The sequence below is a fragment of the Scardinius erythrophthalmus genome (genome assembly GCF_964197995.2).
Source record: "Scardinius erythrophthalmus genome assembly, chromosome: 7".
NCBI classification, from domain to species: Eukaryota; Metazoa; Chordata; class Actinopteri; order Cypriniformes; family Leuciscidae; genus Scardinius; species Scardinius erythrophthalmus.
The window spans coordinates 6,862,029-6,886,824 of record NC_138227.1 but is presented as its reverse complement, the minus strand read 5'-3'; the positions used below and the strand labels follow the sequence as shown (position 1 = coordinate 6,886,824).

Sequence of the window (24,796 nt, the reverse complement as noted above, 5' to 3'; positions counted from 1 at the left end):
TACATCAGTTTGAAGTTCAAAGAAGCTCATCTATTCATCATAAAAGTGCTCCACAGAAGGTCTTTATTAACCCCCCAGAGCAGTGTGGAGTTTGTTTATGATGGATGGATGCACTTTTATGAGCTTCAAACTGGTAGTTGCAATCTGGCAAACTGCCAATATAAAGCTCAGAAGCGTCAGAGTGTTTATTAATATAACTCAGATTGCATTCGTCTGAAAGAAGAAAGTCATATACACCTAGGATACCTTGAGGGTGTGTAAATCATGGGGAAATTTTCATTTTAAACTGAACTGCTCCTTTAAGTCAACTGATCACTTTTAACAGTGTACCATGTTTCCTACAGATGAACTTACTGTGACTGGAGTTTCCAGTTCAAGCAATGATGCAGTAATGTAGGCAGTCATGGTCACATCATCATTCACCCCACCCTAGAATTTATTAGAAATAAAGGATAAATAAATCAACACACTCAAACCACTGAAGGAAAGTTCATCAGACAAACTGTGATGTTGGCTTGAGAAAGTCTGAATAAAGACGATAGATAGAGAGATAGAGAGAAGATGACAGACCTTCATTCTGTTGTTGAACAGTGTTCCCTGTTGGATAAAACAGCCGTCTGAATCCCGTCTGCTTATTAACCAATTCTTTGCTCTCTGAATAATTTTTGGATCAATAAATATGTATTTCTGTGCTTTGCCAAAGGACCTCAGCACAAAGGCAGTCAACCTGATGGTGTGGAAGATATAATTAAAAAAATGTCATCAGGTGTTTCAATGAATTCCATCCATCATAAACCTCAAAACAAGTCATTTGAACTAAGACAATTTTTTAAATGTGTAAATTGTGTTTATTATTGTAGATTACCTTGATATTATTTCTGTTAACCTTTAATCACTGTTTGGGGTCAAAATGACCCCAATGGACTTTTCCTTCATTTTTTAAAAGTGTTACCTTCATCGCAGGGGCATGAAACTCTGTGACTTTTCCTAAATAATCTATCTAAACATGCACAAAAAAACTGGGCTTGATTTGGTTGTTCTAAAGGTGTGTAACATTTTTTTTACCATTTAAGGTGTTTGGGGTAAAAAATGAAATCATTCATTGAAAATGAATGGGAAAATGAAAAAAATGACTTTTTTTAATTTTGTTTGTCAAAAAAATTAAAGTAAATCCATTATAAATCTGAAAATTTTTACAAATAAAACAAGGTCTGGTCCTAGAGCATAAATAAAAAGTAGAACGAACTTTCTATCTCATACACACACACACGCACACAAACACACACGTATGTCACTGCAACAGAGAGCATTTTTAAGTGTTTTTAAGTAACACCTTAAGTGTTGTCCTTTTTTAACACTGATTAAAGGTTAAACAAAAGTAATAGTGAAAATATATTTACCATGTATTCCCTTTACCATCACCAAATGTGCTGTATGATCCATCAAAATGCTTGTAGTTCATTTGTCTCTGGTATCCTGTTTAGTGTGATAATGGTTAACACTTCAACAGTTTGTTTGAGTGTTGAATAATGTATAATTTGGTATCAAACCATCTCAGTATTTTCTTGACATGATTTTGTCTCTCACCGCTCTGCAGGAAGCCTGTGGCTCTCTCTCGGATGGCCGAGGTGAGCTGCTCCGTGTTCTCCAGATACTCCAGAATGTAAATATTGGGAGAAAGAAGAGCCATGTTTTGCTCTCCACAGCCGTACGGCATCCGTAATAATCCATGAAGGTTCCTCAGTGCACAACCCAATATGTCGCCTGTAAACCATACACAAATGACACTCACTACATTTTATTTTAAGTCTAAAGCCAATCTCCTCATTTCTGCTCATGTTTGTAAATGTTACCAATGACTGAAACAGAGGATCTGGCTGATCCCTCTATCACATCTTTAGGAAGAGTCAGAGCCACTTCCTCTGAGAGACTGTCACCTATGAACCAGACAGACAGAAACACATCAGTGATCAGCAGAGTAACGCTATAAACATTTTAATTAGGGCTGTCAAATGATTAATCGCGATTAATCGCATCCAAAATAAAAGTTTGTCTTTACATAACATATGTGTGTGTACGGTGTATAATTATTTTCTATATATAAATACACACACATGCATGTATATATTTAAGAATTATTTGTATGTATATACTGTGTATATATATTTATATTATATATAAATAACACATTTTTCTTAAATATATATGCATGTGTGTGTATTTATATATAGAAAATAATTATACTCCATACACACACATATATTATGTAAACACAAACTTTTATTTTGGATGCGATTAATCGCGATTAATCGTTTGACAGCCCTAATTTTAATACCACCTGTGAAGTCCCAATAATAATAATATAATCACAAACAGGAATTATTGTGATTCAAGCACTTTAGAAAAGGGGAGAAAATGGCCACAATTTCCAAATTTGGCACAGCTGAACAACTAAACTACAGTTGTCATGTAAGGCAAATTTAAACTTTCTCAATTGACAAATGTCCGATACATATGAGCATATTTTAGCTCCCTCTATTGGTCCTCAAATTTGTTGTGTCCTCAAAATGTCCTCGATGCAATGTGTACTTATTTTCATGAAGTTGGAGTTTGTGTTTAGAAGACAAAGAGGGTTGCAGCATTATCAGCGCTTGTACACCAAAACATCTGAAATATCTGCAGACTAACCCTTTGGACACAGTAACCAGCTGCGAGTCTCTGTCTTTTCAGTTCCTTCCGCCTGCAGCAGAAAATCAATCACATCAACACATCATACACAAGCAGCATTAAGATCATGAGTAAATGATGACGTGTGCTGACCTGTACGAGCAGACTTCGTGTGACCGTGTCAATGCGTCCTCTCTCCGGGACGCTCACAATCTCATTGTCACACACAGTCTGGGACGCCTCTGCCTCTGCACTGACTGTAATATTCAAGACTCCTACAACACAAGACATACGTGAATATACAACTGAGAAACAGACGCGTTTCCATTACCCTTCAAATTGAGCAAACTAAAAATGACAAATTAAGTTCCCCCTTCGTAAACACGTCCATTTCGAAAAAAACATTTTTATGCACGCATGAGGTGGTTTTTCAGGCAATTCGAAAAAGGAATATTTCGCAAACTACAATGGAAACAGATTTTTCACATTTACAGGTGACCTGAACTTATTCTTCACACGATCATTCACAGTTCCTCTGTAGCCACGTTTCCATTATAATTTGTGCAAAACTTTTGCGGTATTTTCTAAATGTCGATAAAACACTTTTGTGAAATTGATGCTGTTCACATTAACCGATGTTATGCGACTAAAACATAATTTTTTCATCTTGCGAGAAGCCAAAAGTTGGTAGGTTTACGTATATCGCAGCCACTGCACTAGCCATTATTTTTAATTGAAGGAGACGTAGGCGTGTTATCCAAGCATTAATGGCAAGGAAAGCCCCTTATAGTTTAAGGAGCGAAATATTTAGCAAAATATTCCTTTTTCGAACAGCCTGAAAAACCACCTCATGCGAGCATGAAGTTTTTGCGAAATTGACGTCTTTCCAATGGGTGTATTTTCAATTTACATTTTCAATTCGTGCAATTTGAAGGGTAATGGAAACACGGTTAAATTGCATGTTTAACATTTACGTTAACATCTTCCCTTGCCAATAATGCTTGGATAACACGTCTACGTCTCCTTCGATTGAAAACAATGGCTAGTGCGGTGGCTGCGATATATGTAAAACTACCAACATCCGTTGCCATGATTTTTGGAATGACGTTAGAGGGAATGACGTTAGAGGGAAACAATGTTTTAGTCGCATAACATCGGTTAACGGAAAAGCCATCATTTTGCAATAGTTTTTTATCAACATTTAACCCTCTGGGCTTCTTCGGTCAAAAATGACCGAAAACTTGTACGTTTCGATTTTTTATTTTTTTTGCTTCATCGGAATGGGATGACACTTGGTGACTTAGCTGTATTAGCTATCTGAACACACAAAAAAATCATGGACTTGATTCGGATATGTTAAAGGGTCGTAAAAAAAAAGTCACACTTAGCTTCCTCCCGGTCAAAAATGACCGACCATAGGAAATGAATGGAAAATCCGAAAAAATCTGAAAACTCAGAGAAACTTTTGGTGGTACTGAAGAATAACAAATTTTAAGAATCTATTTCAAATATGCTTCCATACAAAAGATCACGGTAAAGAATGTTGTATTTAGCTTTTAACCCTCTGGGGTCGACAAACGCGCCAGCGCGTTTTGCTGGATTTTTTTCACATAGCAGCAACATAAACTTAAAATACGCCGTCATTTATGATCATACAGAAAAAAGAAATATGAAAAAACAATCTGTGATATTTCTACTTTTGTATGTGTCCACTTGCAATCAAATCAAAACATTGTGCTTTTGTAAAATAAAGAAAATAAACAGGGTGTGCGTTCTGCCTCTCCGTCGCGGTGAACTGAACCAAAACTCAGCGAATACTTGTCACACATTTATGAGCCATATATCTTCATAAACATTTAAGTGTGTACTTTTAAATGATCGGATTCAAACAAATATTCTCTGTTTAAGTAATTTGTATAAAACCAACAAGATGTCCAGTTTCTCAAATGCTTGCTAATTATTTTTAATTCGACCACGCCCACGCGCGCAAAAGAGATTCACATGCAAATCTCCACATGGAATGCGAACGCGCTCATTACCTCAAAAAACAAAACACCACACTTCATAAGTCTCTGCTTTTCGTCAAGTTTGGAAGACACGCAGTGAGCTAACATTGGATTTACCTCAGAAGAAGAAGAACGTGATTTGAAGACAAGATATAAGGTAAGAAATTCTTACTTATTAGTTTATGTTATTGTTGCATAAACTTCACATTGCAGTTGAACTGTTGCTAGATATATGGTGAATATTTAGACCCGTGTTTACTGTTACTGTGTTTGTGGATATCTGCTCAAACGTAGATATGTATAATATGGTAACCATAATGTTTCATATTTTGGAGCGCGCTGTGAGTTTGAATGTATCATATTTTGGAGCGCGCTGTGAGTTTGAATGTATCATATTTTGGAGCGCACGGTGCGTTTGAATGTTTCATATTTTGGAGCGTGCTGTGAGTTTGAATGTATCATATTTTGGAGCGCGCGGTGCGTTTGAATGTTTCATATTTTGGAGCGCGCGGTGCGTTTGAATGTTTCATATTTTGGAGCGTGCTGTGAGTTTGAATGTATCATATTTTGGAGCGCGCGGTGCGTTTGAATGTTTCATATTTTGGAGCGTGCTGTGAGTTTGAATGTTTCATATTTTGGAGCGCGATCGCGTTTGAAAAGCAAAACGCACCAAACATTAGGCTGTTTTTACTATTATCTCATTTCATATCATCATAACGATTACGAATGGAAACATTTGAAGTAACATATGATAATCAATATATTTTTCTCTAGCGTAGTTGTTACTGAAATCTTTTGGAAGATTTATAGGCTGCTATAGGTTATTGCTATTATTATTTTATGCAGCACTGCGCGTAGCTTATGCCTACAAGGCACAACAAACCTGGTGTTCATTATATTATATATTGTTGGAAACATTTGTGTGTGTGTGTGTGTGTGTGTGTGTATTCTGTGAATTTTAAAAAGTTTACACTTTTTTTTTTTTTTTCAGTGACCAGATGCCACTGAGTCCTGCTGACGCCAACATTCACATGAGTCTCTGTATATGAACATGGTAAAGTAAAAATCAAACACCTTGGAAATGAAAGGTATGTACAATGTTTTTAGGAATGGCACAAAGGTCTCTGTCTTTGGGTAATTTTTTCAAATATGTGCTTTTTTGTCATTTGTTGTGTATCTTTGGATTATGTGGTGTCGTAAATAAATCCAAACAATCAAACAGCCATTCTTTTTTAAATCTCCTCATTCTTTGTGCAAGGTTGCTCAGAATGATGGGCCCTGATAAGCTCCTAATAGGGCCATTAGGGAGTGTCTTTGTCTTTCTAAGGTGCGAAAACATACATAGTAATGAGGTGATCACGCCTCCCGCATAAAGCTTTTTCACACAAAACACGTCTTACAATTTTTAAATCAATATATTGTCTTATCTGAATGAGCAGTCAGGGTGATTTTCACATTCTTTTGGAGCAAATATTCTAGGCTACGTGATTTTTTTTTTGTATTTTCACAAACCACGCATAAATGTCATTATCTCAAAACTACAAACTTTTACACACATGCTGCTAATATATAATTGTAGCAGAGTTTGTGCTGAATACAGTGTAATTAGACTTTAGCCATGAAAATGTTACAAGTAACAGAAATAAGCACAAATGTCAGAGCATGTCAGAACACCTCCAGGGCCAGAAAACACCACAGACCCCAGAGGGTTAAGGTTAAAATAATGATTCTTCTCAGCAAAGTTGAAATTCCTGTTTTCTCCTTATTGTCTTTAATGGCTCTTGGAGTCCCAGTTTCACTCAGACTGAAGGGATTAGCACACGAATGATTCACTGAGAATCTCATCTTTTGTTCTGCAAATGGCTTTCGGAGCCCAAATGGCTCTTGGAGCCAAAGTCCCAGCTCCAGACATTGAATCGTTAGGCTGATTGGATTAGCAATGCAATAGACTGTTATGCTTATTGAATTAGGATTGGCCAGACCCTCAGTCTAGGGTGTTACCTAAACCTGTTGCATGCTTTGTTTTAATTTGTCTTCACTTTCAAATGTCCCTCCTCCTAAAATGTCTATAAGACACCATGTAAAGCCAATGTACTTTAGACTGTTGGAAGAACTGCAGCCACGTACAGCGAAGTTCTCAATAAAGAATAACTTCTGTTTGAACGCGATCCCAGCGTCTCCTGGTCTCTTCTTTGAAGAAGGAAAAAGTTCCCAACAGTACAAACTACAAATCAGCCACTGTGCAGAAAAAAAGTGCACAGCAATGAAGGGGTGACACTCTAGAACATCAAGAGTGCAAATAAAACATTTTTGGCCTCATTTTAATTGTAATAATATAATGTAAAAAATGAAGTGCCATTTTCTATGATCTGTGAATGTTTCATGAGCTGTATGATGTTTTTGACACATTGCAGTACATTATTTTATTAGATCATGAAAAAAAGAAATTCTATTTCTCAGCAAATAACTCAGCAATACTTAGGATTTTTTCAAAGTGGCTACATTCACTGTAAAGTTCAGACTCTAAGCTTTCAAATGACATAAATTTTGTGTTAATCCAGATTCCAGGCAATATTTTTGAAGCTAGGTGGCGCCCGCGGGCGGTACACTCCGGTTTAGAGCGACTAGTCAGCACTCGTTCAGAGTTGATCGAAGTGGTTAGATGCTTTAAAAAGATGAGATTCTAAGGTTTAAGATGATATATATTTTCTGTTATTCCACGTTTGAAAACGATCACGGACGGTTACGGGAATATATATATAACACATTGCAACCTGGAAAGATGAGAGACTTGTTTTTTAGCCAAGTATATATCACTTCGTGAGGAATATCTCATGATCAATGAAATGGATTATGTTGTGTTTGGGCTTTTTGTAATCATGAGAATCTGCCGTCAATAAAGATTTTCGATTTTTTACAATCCATGCATGTTTCATTGAGTTATGATCTGAAATGTCACATCAAAACAACATAGCATCACTGCTACTGCTTCATTGGTGCGCCTAGGTGAAAATTCATGTGTTAGAAGTCCATGAGGAATATCTTTAGATCTGAGTGATGGATTATGGTGAGTTTGGGCTCTTTTTAATCATAACAATCTACTGAAAATAATGATGTGTCATTTTCCACAATTTATGCATGCTTCATTGAGTTATTAGTTAAAACGCGACATAAGTGCTCCATCTACATACAATACTCTGTGGGGGTTCGTGTTACAACTCCATAAGGAATATCTTTAGATCCGAGTGATGGATTATGCTATATTTGGGCTCGTTTTAATCACGAGAGTCTGCTGAAAATAATGATGTGCAATTTTCTACAATCTGTGCATGCTTTATGAAGTTATAAGCGAAAACCAAAAACAAGAGTGCTTCATCAGTATATCTTGGCTAGGTGCATCTGAGGTATTTTTTTGTCTTAGAACGCCATAAGGAATATCTTTAGATTTGATTGATGAAATATATTGAGTTTGGTCTCTTTTTAATCGTGAGCTCCTGCTGTAAATAACGATGTGCGAATTTTCATAATCAATGTATGTTTTATGAAGATACGAGTAAAAAGGCCAAGTCTAAGCTACCTTGCTAGGCTACGTGCGTCTTTGGATTTTTTTTGTGTGTTAGAATTTCATGAGGAATATCTTTAGTTCTGAGTGATGGATTATGTTGAGTTTGGACTCATTTTAATTGTAAGCATCAGCTGTAAATAATGAGGTTTCATTTTCCACAATCGGAGCATGTTTCATGTTACGAGCGGAAATGTGTCTAAAATTCAGCATCTATATATATGGTTTACACATGGGTCTCTTGAGACGCTTCTTTTACAAAACCTCGCTCAAGTTTAGTAAAAAGCCTGAAACAATTATGCTTGTTGTATTCTACTCATTGAGACCTTTCAAATCACATATGACACAGGACTATCTGAGCTGTATGATGCATTTGACATATTGCAGTAGGCCTATGTAGTACAAAAAAGTATTTTATAAATTCTGAAAAAAAATATTTCTCTTTATCAGCAAATAACTCAGCACTACTAAGGAGTTCTTCAAATTGGTTACATTGTAAATTTTAGACTCAAAGCTTTCAAATGACACCTATTTTAAATTGATCAAGGTAACGTTAATATTTTTGAAAAATATGAAGATTATTTTTCTGCAGTCAGGTGGCGCCTGCGTGTGGTACACTCTGTTTTAGAGGGATTACTCAGCATTCTTTAGGAGTTGATCAAAGTGATTAAATGCATTAAAAAGCTGGGATTCTAAGCTTTAGAATGATATCTATTTTGTGTTGTTCCATTTAGTGGTTGCTTAGTTATTTGATTTATTTCTTTCCTAATGGGAATCAAAAAGCCTCTATCTATTTATATAGGGAGCTACAGTGTAGCCTATGGGCGGTTACACGACATTGCACACGTTTTTCTTTTTTTAACACCACTGGATGGCGCTTTTCTCACTTCAAAAAATGGATTTTAAAGGCCTGCACTCTATTTTAATGTGAAATGTTGCATTTATTGAAGAAAAAAAAAAAAAAAAAAAAAATCATTTTTTTATATATATATATTAATTCTATTGGAAAAGCTCTTAAAAAAATTATAATTAATGCAAAGTAACATAAAAAACTTAAAATTCTAAATAATAATCAAAAAATATTATGGAACAAAAATATATTAGATTGGTTTTCCTAGGGGAAAAAAAGTAAAATTTTAAGGCTTCGTCCGTTTTTGACTGGGAGGAAGCAACGTGTAACCCATTTACGAAGAAGCCCAGAGGGTTAAATAACATTGCAAAATTTTTGTGCAAATCTGTAATGAAAAGGCGGCTACTGATTCAGACTGGAAAACTCACCAAGAACAGAGGGAGTGAGGATCCATTTAAAGGTTTTTCTTCCATTAGCACATAGACAGGATGAATACTGATCATCAGAGGAGGCTTTGAGAGTGTAGTCTGAGGAAGGAGCTGGAGTCACTTTAACCTGTCAATCAAACACACATGATTAGTGGCATATTTGATATGATTTGATTAGACTGCGTCTGAAATCTCACCATGATGCACTTGGACAGATAGTTGAAGACAGTGGCCTTCAGCTCAAAGATCTCCCCGCGGATGATGGAGTAAGGCAGAGAGAGCTCTAGGAAGAAGGGCTGGAAAACTGTCAGCTGAGCAGGAGGAGCCAGACCCAGACCTTCAGAGGACAGGCAGAAGGCCTCCGTCTCCCAAGAGGTGATGGTGTCAGGAACCGTGACAGGAACCTGAGCTGATCCAGAGTCCCTGTGGAGGAATTACAACAATAGGCATATTTGATTCTGACTCAGCCATTTTTCCTGTAATAAATGACAACATTCAGCACACAGATGATGAAAAAACTGGATTAAGAATCTGCAAAGCAAGCAAGGTATTTTCTGTCCTGTGGGCGAGAGGGGAGGAGATGATGTATTAAATATAAGTAATAAGATAAATATGATGTTAAATGTTCTGATTATGCTTTAAATACCCCACTTCAGCAAGTTCCCAGATCCAAGTTTCTGGAAAGACAGTTCGAATCGTCACTGTTGAAGAATGAGTTACATCCTCTGATACTGAGTCATAACACACTGGGGAAAAAAAAGGTGATATTTTGCAGCTTTAAGTGATGTTCAAATAGATACTCTTCTCTAAAATGTGTGTGAGGTCCCTACACTGTACAAAACTGGAAAACAAGTGATATTTTGTAGTTTTAAGTGATATGTATGTTAAGAGTACGTCAAAATGATCTATTCTATATCCAGTCATAAGTAAATAGAAAATGTAAGGTAGATCATTATTTGAACACACATATTTTCACATTATATTAAACGTTTCAGATTATTTAGTTTTAATGTGTTAATTGTATCTTACAAAAGTTATATAGTTTTATAGATGAGTTTATCTTACCAATATTAACACCATACAACATATTTTTGCAAAACAAATAACACGCTCCAGGTGGAGTTAGAAGCTCAGGGTTTTTTCTAAAACCACCTTATTTATGTTGTTCTGTCAGATTATAGTGTCAATTTCACTGAATTTGATCAAAAGAAAGGTTGCCGACGGCAGCTTTAAATATATTTCATAAGCACCAACATATTAAAACATTACAGCTTGGACTGTACATGTACCTACCCAGCTCACACTCAGGGACTTCCACAAACAAATTTGTTGCCATCTTCAATCCCACTTTCTGCCAAATGGCAATGATGAACCAGAATAAAAGTCATGAAAATACAAATTACTTTTAAATGTCAGTATAATCATGAAGGCTTTTTATGCATTTACTTACACATGTGCAGTATATACTCTCCCAATCATTATCTACTGCACTGCCACACATATAATCCAACTGTTACCTTTAAGGATTCATAAGTGAATCTTTGGATTTGGTTTATCCAAAAACACGTATACAGACACGCGTCATCTTCAACAGTCTCAGGGTAATTTGACCACGATTGCACTGGCAGCAGGCTGAAGATCTGTGATGGGACCATGTTCACACACTATCAGTATGATTTTTAAATAATACATGCATTTCCAAAGAAAATTTATATCCATTTTGGTGAGAAAGAATGAAGATTAATGCTAAATTTCCTGAGATCAAAATGTCAGCTGATGGATCATAGCAGCAATAAGTAAAGTCTGTTATCATTAGATTCCCACTGTAGATTCCCACTATGAAGAGACACATTTAATCAACACTGAATCTTAAAGCATCTAGACCTTGTCAGCATCCAGACGTTCTCCTGACTTCAGGATCAGGACGCTCTGATCTACAGCACTGAGGCCACACAGTGAACCAGGCTGAGCTGAGAGCTGGAGAGTGTTTCTCTCACCGGGAACTGCTTTAGCAGGAGAAAACTGCAGAGATACCTGTGACATACAGGGAATAGGATTTATTTTAGAAATTAGTCAGTAATACAGTTTAAAGAGGCTCATTTCTAAAGCTACAATGCACACCTTGTTTTTGAAACACTTTTCAATGTTGAAATCTTTGCTACTAGCCACAACAATTTCACTGGGGAGAAAAACACAGTACGCCAGAATCTGCACTACAGGAGCCAGATCTAAACTAATAGACAGTTTGAACGATATTGAGCCCCTTGCTCCATCAGAAATCTTCACTTCAACCTTCTCATATCCATGATGAACAATCACTCCTCTGGACAAGACCTGAAACAGACAGATGACACTCTGATAACAAACTGACTAGTGCAGCCAAATAATACTGTTAAACAAAACCATCTCTGTGATAATGTACATACTGCACATGTTCTCACCATATAGACGATGTCAGTTTTGAAGTTTTTAATTGTCTCTCCAACAAAATAATACTTGATGGTGACTGTAAACTCAGAGTCACACTTTAATGGTTGTTCAGTATTCTCTATAATCAATTCACTTTGTGATGGGGTGTATGTAGAGGCAGGTGGGAAGAGCTGGACTGTTTTTTTATCGAAAGCGATGTGAGGCTCGTTATCGAGGTCGTAATCAAAGATCTCTTGATGGACACTTGCCTAGATTACAAAAAAATCTGAAATAACTCATGTAACTAAACTCTTTAGGCATTACAAAAGAAAACGAAGTGAACACAAAATATCTTACTATTAGATCAATATCACTTTTAGAATGATTGGATGTATTAAGAGAGAAGTTGGCCAGTCCATCGCTGTCTGTAGTGAGATTTAGGAGCAGTTTTGGGGACCAAGTGTTACCCTCCATTAGATAAACCTTTTTGTTTTGAATTGGTGCACCTTTGACATTTGAGAGTTTTATCTGTTGAAAATAAGATTTTGAAGGAATAAATTACTATATCAATAAAACATATCACTGGTGTTAAACTGAGACAAATGGATTTTAGACTTACTTTTCCTTCAATAACTGATCCATGTTCATATGTTTTGGGCAGGTCAGTAAATGTGACTTCATCGATTTTATAAGTGAGAGATACAGATTCAGATTTTGTCATGGTGATCTCTGTAAATAGTCAAAACACATACATAAATATTTATTCAAATAAAAGTAAATTGAAGAAATGAGAAAATGAGAAATACAAGAAATGTAGGTAACAGAGATCTGACCAAATTGAAGAGCTCACCTGTTCCTTCTTCTGTAACCATTGCCTCAACATGAAGAGAAATCTGCATCACTTGCTTTAGTGTGACGTTAAAAAGGAGTGATGGATCTAAGGTATGGATGGCACAGCCTGTCTTTTTTATCTAATTATAATGAATGAACACAAATATAACTATTAACTGAAGAGTGGTTTAATTAGATAAATGTATTAAAGATAATGTACTGCGTTTCAACTCACATACCTCAATGGTTTCCTCTAAACACACTGGATTTGTGTAGGGCGAATTATTACGGCACACTTTCACCCGTGATTTACCAGGTACAGGCTGTCCATAAGTGTATCTGTGAAAAAGGTACAAGCAACTGATCTACAGCCCAGGGTTGAGTTAAGAAACTAATATATTAGGATGGGGGGTTAAAGTAAGAAACTGACCCCAAGAGTTAAATAATACAATTAACAATTAAATGAAAGTGTGAATGGAAGAACACACTGCTCTCTTAACGCAGGAAATAAAAATAAACCACTCACTTTCCGCAAACCTCAATTATCAGTTCCTCTTCTTCAGCACTTACTTTATTTGGGCTTTTTACAGTAACTTCAAACTTAGGCAAAACTAGAAGTCAGAAGGCAGAAATCAGAGTTATTAGTCCTCAATTTATATATTAAAAATGAAAATACAAACATATTATTGAAACTCTTACCATGCAAAACTACAAATTGTCTGTTTCCTTTCAAGAGAACTCGTGCTGCGTCATAAGTTACGACACTATGGGAGAACCTCTGCGTGATTGCGTCTTGAAGCACATGTGAAATCAGTTCAACGGTGTGGCAGAACGTCATAATACGTCTTAATATTTCTCTTGTGGCCCATAAGTAGTGAAAAAATTAGAGAGAAGTATTTCGTTTTAATCAAGTTGTTTTTTAAATGAGGAGTAAGCTAATCTCACTAATCTTTTATTTTCCTCGCAGCTCTTTGGTAATGGGGTGATGCGCTTTAAAATTTTCGGGCTGGTCCTCTCCGCACACATTCGCCAGGTTCTATGACCTTAACCTGGGCACCACCCCTGGCTTCCAGGTGCTTCAGTCTTAGTTGTGCTCCAGATATTATTCACACTAGACAAGCACTGGTCAGTATGGCATAGTAGGTATTAACATTCCCATAGTATTGTAACTTACAACGCAACGCCAGTTCCCTTGAAAGGGAATGCCTCGGTTACAACTGTAACATCGGTTCCCTGAAGAGGGAACGAGATGCTGCATTGCTCCGCCATAACTTATTTCACTTACTTACTTCATGACTTACTTCAGCCTATCAGAAGCTGACATTGTTTGGTTCAGGGGTGCTTTAATACCTTCCTGGTTGTGACGTCACCCCCCCATGATGTTCTGCCACACCATTGGACTGATTTCACACGTGCTTCAAGACGCAATCACGCAGACGTTCCCATAGTGTCATAACTTATGACACAGCGTATCGTTCCCTCTTCAGGGAACCAAGCTTACCGTCATAAGTCGTTTTTATGACTTACCATATTGTTTCACTTCAAAATCACGTGAGATCATCCTGTCACCAATAAAAGCCTTCAGTTTGTACATGCCTTGACGGGCCTCTGGGTTTAATTCATAAGAACGCTGCAAAATCCACCTTGTTGAAGAAACATTTGTCCATTGGCCAATCCAGTTACCTTTACTGTCCTGTTTAATAGCAAAGACACAGTGCAGATATTTTGTGACAGTCAGCTACACATATCCTGACTATCAATGAAGAAATATATAATTACCCTACTGAAAATACAATAATTGCAAATATAACCGAATTTCTAGTGTTAATCAGATTTAAAAGGTGTGTTTGTTATGACTGCACAGAAGGTTTTGTGTTCTTACCTCAAGAACCACTGTACTATACTGTGAAAGAGCAAATAGTAATTAAAGATTAAAAGCCAAAAATTAGTTTATTTATTAAACGTGTATTCAACAATGCAAAAGATAATAAAGATGCCAGATAAACACATCAGACCTGCTGATCAAGGGGTGCAAAGTTTGTATCCATGGTAACAACTCTAAAGTTCACTGTAAAATAGAAATGTGTATTAAAAAAACTTCACTTTTGATGTCTTCAGCTCTTATGTAAGGGACAATTGCTTACAGTCATATTTCTCTCCTGTAAATTACCAAACTGTGTGTGAACCGTATTAAGTGTCAAATACAGGGCTGAAAACTGTATTCTGCTGCTGGGTGAATGTGTCTTTTGAGCCAAATTCAACTAGCTGTCACAACTGCCTGTTTTAGCCATAATGTTACAAAAATGTCTGACAATTTGCTCCAGCTGACCAGTTAGAATCGAGTAGGCCTATCCCAGACAGCTATGAGGTTTATTACATGTAACGATATATAGCAGGGGTGTCAAACTCCTGGAGGGCTTCAGAGTTTAGTCCAAACCCTGTTGATTTCAAATAACCCTGAAGGACCTGATCAGGTACATTTAATAATTAGGGTTAAAGCTAAACTCTGCAGGGCTGTGGGCTCTCCAAGAACACCCTTAATCTATAGTATCTATATATTTCATATAAAACAAAGTCACACAGATACTGATATCAATATCGATATCATATTTGTAATTACAGTATTTAGGCTGAACATGTTTGAAAGTGAGGGGATTGTTCAGATGCACACTAGATGACCATTCTCGTGTTTCAAAGCTGTTAGAATTCAAAGCTACTCATCCTTAAAGAGTTAGTTCACCCAAAAAATGAAAATTATGTCATTAATGACTCACCCTCATGTCGTTCCAAGCCCGTAAGACCTCCGTTCATCTTCGGAACACAGTTTAAGATATTTTAGATTTAGTCCGAGAGCTTTCTGTCCCTCCATTGAAAATGTATGTACGATATACTGTCCATGTCCAGAAAGGCAATAAAGACATCATCAAAGTAGTCCATGTGACATCAGTGGTTAAGTTAGAAGTTTTTGAATCATCGAAAATACATTTTGGTCCAAAAATAATAAAAACTACGACTTTATTCAGCATTGTATTCTCTCCCGGGTCTGTTGTCAATCCACATTCACGACGCTGCTGACGTGTTATCTGGTGGCGATTAGGACATCCGCGACATGCACACTTACGCACCATTTTAAAAAATATAGCAATACCAAAATACAAACAATGTAGAATAGCTTGAATACAGCGTGCGTCTCCCTCAGACTGTAAACGACGCTCGGGCGCACCAGATAACACGTCAGCAGCGTCACTGCGGAGTCGTGAACGTGGATTGACAACAGACCCGGGAGAGAATACAATGCTGAATAAAGTCGTAGTTTTTGTTATTTCTGGACCAAAATGTATTTTCGATGCTTCAAAAACTTCTAACTTAACCACTGATGTCACATGGACTACTTTGATGATGTCTTTATTGCCTTTCTAGACATGGACAGTATACCGTACATACATTTTCAATGGAGGGACAGAAAGCTCTCGGACTAAATCTAAAATATCTTAAACTGTGTTCCGAAGATGAACGGAGGTCTTACGGGCTTGGAACGACATGAGGGTGAGTCATTAATGACATAATTTTCATTTTTGGGTGAACTAACCCTTTAATATCTGCTTTTCTCATCTTTTCATTTGCTCCTCTTTTTGTAAATCCATTGAACTGTTTACTTTATACTCTTTTACCATCTGCTGGTTTGTGCAACATTTGTAATGTTTGACCTATGCTCGTTGCCTGATCATAGTGTGCTTTACTTATATGTGCTACATCAGCTGTGATCAGGGTTTAGATGTCAGTGACACCAGCATTATTTACTGTGCTTTAGCCTTTGAGACATTCACAGCTCACCTGTCTGTCCTGGAGTATAGATGGGTTTATCAGTCTGGATAAAAGTCAGAGGATGAACTTGAACATGCTTGAACATGACTTTTCTCTCGTCAGTCATCCTGAAAGTCTCTCCCTGAAGTTCAACCTTCATTTTCTGCACTGATTCTTTCTTGACCAGAGGAGCCTGATGAGAAATAATTTCCTGTATTCACAACCTGCCACAAAAACTAGATGCATTATGATGAAACATATTTGATAATATTCATTATGTGCATGTTTTGATGTCAGACCTTGAAGTTAAAGCAGCGATGAAACTCTTCCTCAGCTTTCTCCTGCAGCAGTAATGTGCTCTGGATACCATGAACCAGATGAATGTTCATGACAAGGCTTTCATTGGGCTTGAGAAGAGTCGCACACAGTTTGGCCTCAGATCCCAAATTGATCACTGCGGGAAACGTCACCATGAAATATCTGTCCAGAGAAAATGATCATACAATATTTGTTAGATGTAATAAGAAAAATAAAACATAAACTGGGAGGGAAAATCAATACAGTTAATTTACTATTGATCAATTGAAAAAATGAATATGAAAAGTGTGAATAAAAGAACAAACTGTGTATTAAGTCTGGTGACTAAATTCCTTATATTTGTACATTTATTCAGAGAATTGATCTTAAAAATACACTGCCATTAAAAAAAAATCTGTCACTGTCATTAATTTAAGTTGTCTCTTAACCTTCTTGCTGCATTAAGACATTTTTGGTCATTTTCAGTTTAATTTCTTTGACCATTTCGGCTGTTTTAATAAAAATGGACTTTTGGATACATTTTTAAATTTTGATCCCATGTTGCATAATATGTATAACACACACTGTGTAGATCAAATAGGAACATATAGCACCATAATGACCAAAAATGGCCCATTGAAACCCATTAAAATGTTGTTTAAAGCCGAGGCTGTCATTGATACATGAATCATGACTTATGTTGAAACATCCTTTCATTTTGAAGCAAAAGCATCATATTTGCATTATATAGTGTATTCCACCAGATGACGTCACTACATAGGTATTCCCTATGGGCAGAAATGAACGTTATTTTCCTGGTTTCCACTATGGGCATTATTGACTGTGTTATGAAGCATTTTAATGGCTCAAAGATCTAAAATTATGTTTCTGAGTATGTGTGGATGTCTGAGAGCAATGTGTGTCTGCGTTGACAAAAGTGTGTGTGTGTGTGTGTAGGGCCTAAATATAATACATGGTGTTTAGGCAAGTAACACAAATCATAATATCCTGAAGGTCATATTTTACCCTTTCTGTCTATACTCTCGCTCTTTCTCTCTTGTTAATTGATAATTTCTCACCTACGTAGAGGCACAAACACAGCCATGCAGTCAGTCCTTAGACAATAATAACACCTTGCATCTTGTGGCAACACAAAGATGTAGCTGCGAGGGATCCAAAACAAAGTCTGCCTTTGTTTTGGATTACAATAGTTGAGAAATCAGTGTTTATACAAGTGCGGTTGATGCAAAAGTTATAAATCTGTCCTCCTCTTTGGTGCAGCCATTTCACACTCGACAAGATGAAGAAAACCTACACGACCACTGAAGCAGTGGACTACGTTACTGAACCAAGTGAATAATAATATACCTGGACAAGGTATGTGCTATTAGCAACAGTAACTCACACATTTATTTTATATACACATCTTTATGTGGTTTTCTAAAATATAGGCATATTTAGTACTAAGTTTATCAAGCATTTTTTTCTCTTGTTTTTTTTTTTTCTCTTATAACTTGGGCCAAAAAATAGATACATGTTATTAATTTTTCCTTGATATTTTTTTTTATTTTGCAGGTTGTTGGCGCACACAGCTGCAAGAGGAAGACAAGTCGGTGGCCAATGACGCTCTTCTACAATCTAATTCAACGCCTTTGTCCTGTGGGTGGCTGTTGACCCTTCCTGGAACCAGGAGAAAACCTTCAAAAGGAAGCGGTGGAGCTTCCTGGAGGAGCTGGGGAGGATGCTGGTGTATCCCCAGGTGGAGAGGAGAGAGCGCCTCCCCCGCGGACCAGCCGCAGCAGCCATGGTGCAATCACAGCGGAGAGCAGAAAAAAAAAGAGGCAAGTGGGGCTGCAGACACCCATGACAAGAGGAGGAGGAGGTGCAGTTTCTGCACTAACAAAAAAAGAAAAATCTCCACCGCCTGCTCAAATGTGGCATTTACATCTGTAAGGAGCATGCATTGCAATTCTGCAGCTCCTGCAAATGAGCTGAACAATGACCCCATTTTGTTTTTAAGTTTTTGATATGTTTATAGAATTTAGAAAAATAAAAATTCATGTTCATGGTGATCTTGTAGTTTTACTTTCTTTCTAGAGCGAATTTTGATGTGTAGGGAGACAGACACAGGTTATAGTCACCTAGTAGGAAATGTTTGCAATACTGCAGAGGTTTGCAGTATATCAATTATATGAAAAATGGTACCAACTGGTGGAAAACAGTAAAAAGTAAATATTTTACCCCAAGGCTTGGTAATGACAGGGTATTTGAATAGAAATTATGATTTTATGATATTATGGCAGTAGGTTCAAAAATGGATATTTTAATGGGTTTAAATAGGATCTAATTTGTCCTTAATGCGCTATGTGTGATTTTTTTTTTAAAATCTGACATAGCACAAAAAATAAAAATGCACCAAAAATAATGTTGCTGCTAATCATTGACATATTCAAGACTGTGATAATCCAAAGCCAAGGTTTACACTTTGCATTAAAATCCTGAAATTAAATAAATATTTGGTAGTTATGATGAGGACTGATGCTGGTTAAAATATTTAACTCAGTAAAAGTGGAAAATAATAATAATATATAATATTTTAGGCAGTGTTTAATATGTGACCATTTTTGGTCCGTGTCTGATTTTTTTTTTTTTTATCTGACATAACAAATCAATGTTGCTGCTAATCATGGACATATACCAGGCTGTGATCATTCCCTCCCAAGAAATCCACCTAGTATGTAGTACACAATTGTTTAAAAAATATATATTTTTATGTTTTTTCCATCGATAAAAACAGTGGCATCATGTAAACAAATGGCATTTAAGGGGTTACATTTCTGAAAATTAAAAAAATATTTGGTAGTTATTTTCAGGACTGATGTTGGTTAAAATATTTATACTCAGTGAAAGTGGAAAAAAATTATAATATATAATAGTTTTATGGCAGTGTTTTGGACATTTTTGTCCCTTAATGCACTCAACGTGGTAAAATATATAATAAGGCATTAAACAGTAAACCTCTACTGTGCAACACAGATCAGTTAAATAAATACAGGAGAAATCAAGACATTTCTTACACAATGACCAATGGTATACTAATCATTTTAACCTTAGCAAAAACTGTTAAAAACTTACGGCCCTGATGTTTGTCCATTGACACAGATCAGGAGGAAAGAGAGCAGAAGGAGCCCTTTCCAACAGCAGCCAATATTCAGAGCCATGATGACGAGCGATCATCCACAGCATGAGATGAACTGGGCCGTCTCTTTTAAAGGGACTCTCGTGCTAAAGCAGGTCCTTCAAAACATGTGTATTGATCATCTGATTAATGATTCAACCATGTAGGCACTGCAGTTCAAAACATGTGCTAAATTAGATCTACTAAAGCCTTAAAAAATACATTTGCAACAAATATTAAAAAATAGTCTGGCATGCAGTAAAATAGTAAAGTTTTTATTTATTTATACATGTAGCAAAATTCACTTCTGGGGAATAATTAACTCAAATGAAGGGGATATTCATGAGTTTATGAATGTGATTTGCTTATCGTCCTCATAGATTAAATTACCCAAAGAGGGAATATTTGATCAATTGTCAGGGTAATTTTACCAGAATTAATTTCAGTTATCTAAGCAATGTATCTGTTCGTCCCGCGAACTGGATGTAAGACTTCTTTATCAAAACTCAATAAAACTCACCCTGTTTATAAACTTAAAAAGGAAGATTAAAATGTCTGGCCATGGAAATTATTCTTTCTTTTGTTTATACAATTTAGGTTACTGTAAGAGAGAGAGAGAGAGAGAAAATGAAAGTGAAAGAAAATCTCTGTATGGCAGAAATAACAGACGAGTAACCTTAGAAAACCAACAAGAAATCATATCACCCTAAGTAGGGCGAAACAATAAGAGCTAGATACAGCTGGTACTTGCAAACTGGTTCTATGTGTTGCTGGAGGAGTGCGTGTGACGGTCCTTCGGAGCAGGGCGGCCTCTCTCATTCTTCCGGGGGCGAGCAGAGTCGTGGGGAATTCAAAGGTCCATCGAAAGTGAAGTTACCAGAATTCGGACTCCGTTCATTTCGCCCACAGGTAGAAATGAACAAAGACGAATACGAAAAGCAAAGCAAAGACTTAAGGAAAAGAAACGAAACACAGAGATAACTCCCGAAGGCGAAGTGCCCAGATTAAGGGTTTGTCCCTGTCTTTATGGACAAGGAAAGTCACACCTGACTTACATGAATGAACCAATCACTTGTGAGAAACTGAGGCGGGAAAAAGCTTTCTTTGTCTGATCAGTGCCGCCCCCCCGGCCTGATTTACGGTGATGACAACATGAGTAGTTCTGAATGAATGGCACGTAACTTAGTTCAAGTTCACTTGTGCATGAATTTGCATCATTTTCTGCAGATATAATTTGTAATATTATGTTTATTTTGAATATATCTGATTAATCTCATATAGGATGCGTTTCAGATAAATAATGTGCTAGCAAAGTGCTCCAGTTTAACGGTAGCAGATTCATTCAGCGTGTGCAGTTGTTCCAGGAAGAGCGCGTCCACAACTGTCACACATTCTAAGCGTATACGAGTTGGTGACACGTTGTATTAGTAGTTATATTTGATTATTAAATAATTTATTTAATTATCAATCACATCTAAACATTTTACAATCCTTCTAGCCCTTTATTTATATTTCAAACCATTCTCATTGATTTGGTGAGGATCATAGCGTTTTGAGCAGCATTTGCAGACCCTGTCATGCTGTTGGCCATAGCCACTGCAGTAGACGCATATCGCAGTATTACGGCTAACGATTAATCGATTAATTGATCGTTAATTTAAATGACGATCGATCATGAGAATTTGTGAAAATTGACATCCCTAGCTTGAAATCACCCAGCTAATATCACAGATCTTGACTGAGTCGGAATTCAATGATTTTGAAAGTGCTGTAAGCAATTATGAACTGCAACAGGCCAGTAAAGGCGATTTGAGAGAAGGTGTTTTGAAAATCCTAAAGCATATCTTAGGACCCAGAATCGATTGGTCGAAAATTACCAATTGTGTACAGAAGAAGGGTGAAACTGTTTGTGAGTACACAGAACAATTCTGTCAGTCAGCTGCAGCGTACAGTGGAATTGCAGACACTCCAGAGAAGGTGTTAGGTGATAATGGCCCTTCGGTTCGCACATGGTTTCATTGTCTTTTGCCAGAACACAGAAAGGCGTTGCCTTACTTAAACATCACATGGTGTACGAGAACCCTGCAAAACAACTTGGAAAGGTTAGCTACTTGGGAAAGAGACTCTGATGTCAAGGCAAGAGTAAAAATTGCAGCAGCATCCTTTAAGGTCAATTCAGAGAAACAGAAACGCAAATGACCTAAGAGAGAGGGCAGCTGTAATTACTGTGGTAAACCTGGCCATTGGATGAATGAGTGTAGGAAAAGCAAAAAGAACTTTAAGAAGTGGAAGAAGTAAATAGAAGTAAATAAGGTTACTCAGCTTCTGCTTAGCCTGCTTGATACTCTGAAGCAACCCCTCCCCTCCTCGTTAAACTCGTGGGGCAACTTGATACGGTGTTAACCATTTAGGCTGTGATTGCTTAATTTCCCCAGTAACTCACAACAAAGATGAAAGACTTATTTTTGTTTAATAGAACAAAAGGAAAGTGACTGTCTCAGCCTTTCTTTGGGAGACATTAAGATAGACTCACAGCCTTAAATGTTATACCACAGAATATTCCAGTCAGACACCTCTGTTATGATGCCTATTAGGACAGATGTTTCACTGGAGAATGGAAATGTGCCAATTTTCTCACACACTGTACAGTTGTTTTCCCCCTTCTACAGGGACAGGATAAGACACACGGACAAGTGAGGTGCCCTGGGAAGAACTGAATGCAACAGGCGTTTGGGGGTGAACCCAGGGTGAAGACACTACCTCATAGGCCTTTCCCCATTTAGTCCATCCTTACCTCACTGGTCCATAGGCCACTGGTCCACTGGTCTCTTTGATAAGAGTTATACGTAAAACCACTATACGATCAAATGACTTATGGAAGAATGAAGTCTATGCATGAATACTGCTGGCCTGCCGTTTCTTTGTTTTCTTGTGTTACAGGTATGTGTTGATGTCTTCGCAAGCGGAAACCTGGTGTAAAGCATCACCTCAGATATCCACGAACAAGCCCTTATGAGGGACGAGTCATCAGAGCGACTCTACGTGGGAAATGGACTCTACAGGAAACAGACTTCACAGCTATTCAGGCGCCATGGACTTTCCAGACTTCCACTCTTATGTTACATGGTTTTCTGTGTAATCATGTAGTTTTTATGACATTTTACACCCTGCGTCGCAGGTGTCAACAGTTATGGTTTCGAGAAGAACTATGACACTCATGTAAATCAAGGACACAACACAGAATAAGTTACACGTGCCTGTAACTTACACAGGTTACAAGAATGAACATATGCTATGTGCCTGTAACTTACACAAGTTACAAGAATTAACTTTTAAGTGTATAAATTTGTATATTATGTGAGAGTTATTAGAACTCTCAAAGGGGGAAAAATGTTGGATTACAATTTTATTAAATGTTTAATTTAGTTTGCAACAGTAAAAGTTGAGTATAGTGAAGTTAGCATTTTAAGGTTAGGTTAAGATAATGGTATCAACAGTTCCTGCCAGTCCTGTTTTCTCTATTGTGTTTTAAATGAGTCTTTGATGGCTCTAGCGAGTAGCTCCAAGACGCAGCTTTTGTCCTCAATGGCTCTGGGATGGCCCGTGGAACCAGAGTTCCTGGCCAGTATCAGCATTTGAATAGGTATGCTGATTAAATAGATACTGGTAACACAATGGGGTCTGGGGCGGGTTCCTTAACCTGTATACCTAATTTGCATGCTTTGTTCAACCTCAATGTAAATCCCTCCCCCTAAATGTCTATAAATTTGCAAGGCAACTGCATTGAGTTAGTCATGATGATGATGATGAACTACAGACTACTTGGAAGAATAAACCTCTTCTGCTTATACGATCCATCTCAAGTCTCCTGGTTTTGCTGAAAAAGTTTACAACACACCATAAACTATACTCTTGCAAGTCAGTAATACAGAGATACAGGATTGTTCTTCATTACAAGCATATCAAGTTTGATTTACACACAATAAACGTTATAGCTATTCCAATACGACAGGTGAAGACATCTAAAGACTAAAAGAGGTACATTTAATACATTTATAGGTAATTTTATCTAAAGTGTCCATGGACATCTAAAATGCACGAGTGTTGGTGTGTGTGTGTTTGTGTGGAATGTCACGCCGCGCTGGCTCCCCCCTTCCGGGGGAAGAGGGTGTCTCTGGACTCGCTCTCAGGGTGCCATAAACGTCATTGCTCCACGGGAGGTTCCAGACCTAGCAGCGCCTACCGCTGTGAATTACCCGTGATGGGTCGTAACACAAAAGTTCTTGTTTACTTGAAATTGAGTCCGGAATGACAGAGGTGTTAGGGAGTCAGGATTCGTTAATTCAGAACAGCTGGCTAAAGAGCCCGACCGATATGGATTTTTGGGCGCCGATGCCGATACCGATAAAAAAAAGCCAGATACCGATATATCGGCCGATATTATTTATGTGTATATTATAATACAGTAGCAATATTATTTTTGTGTATTATAGTACAGTAAGTTTGGACACACTTTACAATTGGTGTGTACAAACTTTTGATGGGTACTAGAGCCCAACTGATAAAGGATTTTGAAGGCTGATACCGGTACAAATATTTGTTGGTTTTAAAATCCGATATTCCGATATATCGGACGATATATATATATTTTTTTTTCAGAAACGCGCAACAAAACATTAACAAATTTCCCTAACATTAGTTATTTGTAGTTATTTATGAGTTTTAACTAAAATAATATGAAAATGCATTTTAAAAAGAAACTTG

General features: G+C 37.1%; 1 protein-coding gene across 3 annotated transcripts in view; it reads right to left on the bottom strand.

Annotated features, from left to right (window-relative positions):
• LOC308693960 (alpha-2-macroglobulin-like) overlaps positions 1–24,796 on the bottom strand; it is a 72,661-nt gene that overhangs the window by 34,458 nt on the left and 13,407 nt on the right. Inside the window, exons 2-27 of one of the 3 annotated variants that reach the window (XM_081371152.1) lie at positions 19,990–20,151; positions 16,857–17,037; positions 16,588–16,750; positions 14,769–14,821; positions 14,636–14,656; positions 14,281–14,446; positions 13,280–13,364; positions 12,993–13,092; positions 12,773–12,893; positions 12,542–12,651; positions 12,280–12,450; positions 11,955–12,191; positions 11,635–11,847; positions 11,398–11,547; positions 11,031–11,153; positions 10,807–10,864; positions 10,160–10,259; positions 9,711–9,936; positions 9,514–9,640; positions 2,821–2,942; positions 2,689–2,740; positions 1,854–1,937; positions 1,588–1,764; positions 1,401–1,476; positions 571–727; positions 355–429 (exon numbers count right to left, since the gene is read on the bottom strand). In XM_081371152.1, the coding sequence (XP_081227278.1) occupies positions 355–429; positions 571–727; positions 1,401–1,476; positions 1,588–1,764; positions 1,854–1,937; positions 2,689–2,740; positions 2,821–2,942; positions 9,514–9,640; positions 9,711–9,936; positions 10,160–10,259; positions 10,807–10,864; positions 11,031–11,153; positions 11,398–11,547; positions 11,635–11,847; positions 11,955–12,191; positions 12,280–12,450; positions 12,542–12,651; positions 12,773–12,893; positions 12,993–13,092; positions 13,280–13,364; positions 14,281–14,446; positions 14,636–14,656; positions 14,769–14,821; positions 16,588–16,750; positions 16,857–17,037; positions 19,990–20,075 (3,234 nt within the window). In that variant the 5' untranslated portion in view covers positions 20,076–20,151. Of the gene's footprint in view, positions 1–354; positions 430–570; positions 728–1,400; positions 1,477–1,587; positions 1,765–1,853; positions 1,938–2,688; positions 2,741–2,820; positions 2,943–9,513; positions 9,641–9,710; positions 9,937–10,159; positions 10,260–10,806; positions 10,865–11,030; positions 11,154–11,397; positions 11,548–11,634; positions 11,848–11,954; positions 12,192–12,279; positions 12,451–12,541; positions 12,652–12,772; positions 12,894–12,992; positions 13,093–13,279; positions 13,365–14,280; positions 14,447–14,635; positions 14,657–14,768; positions 14,822–16,587; positions 16,751–16,856; positions 17,038–19,989; positions 20,214–24,796 lie in introns of those variants that run through there. The other 2 variants (XM_081371153.1, XM_081371154.1) reach the window with 2 other exon arrangements.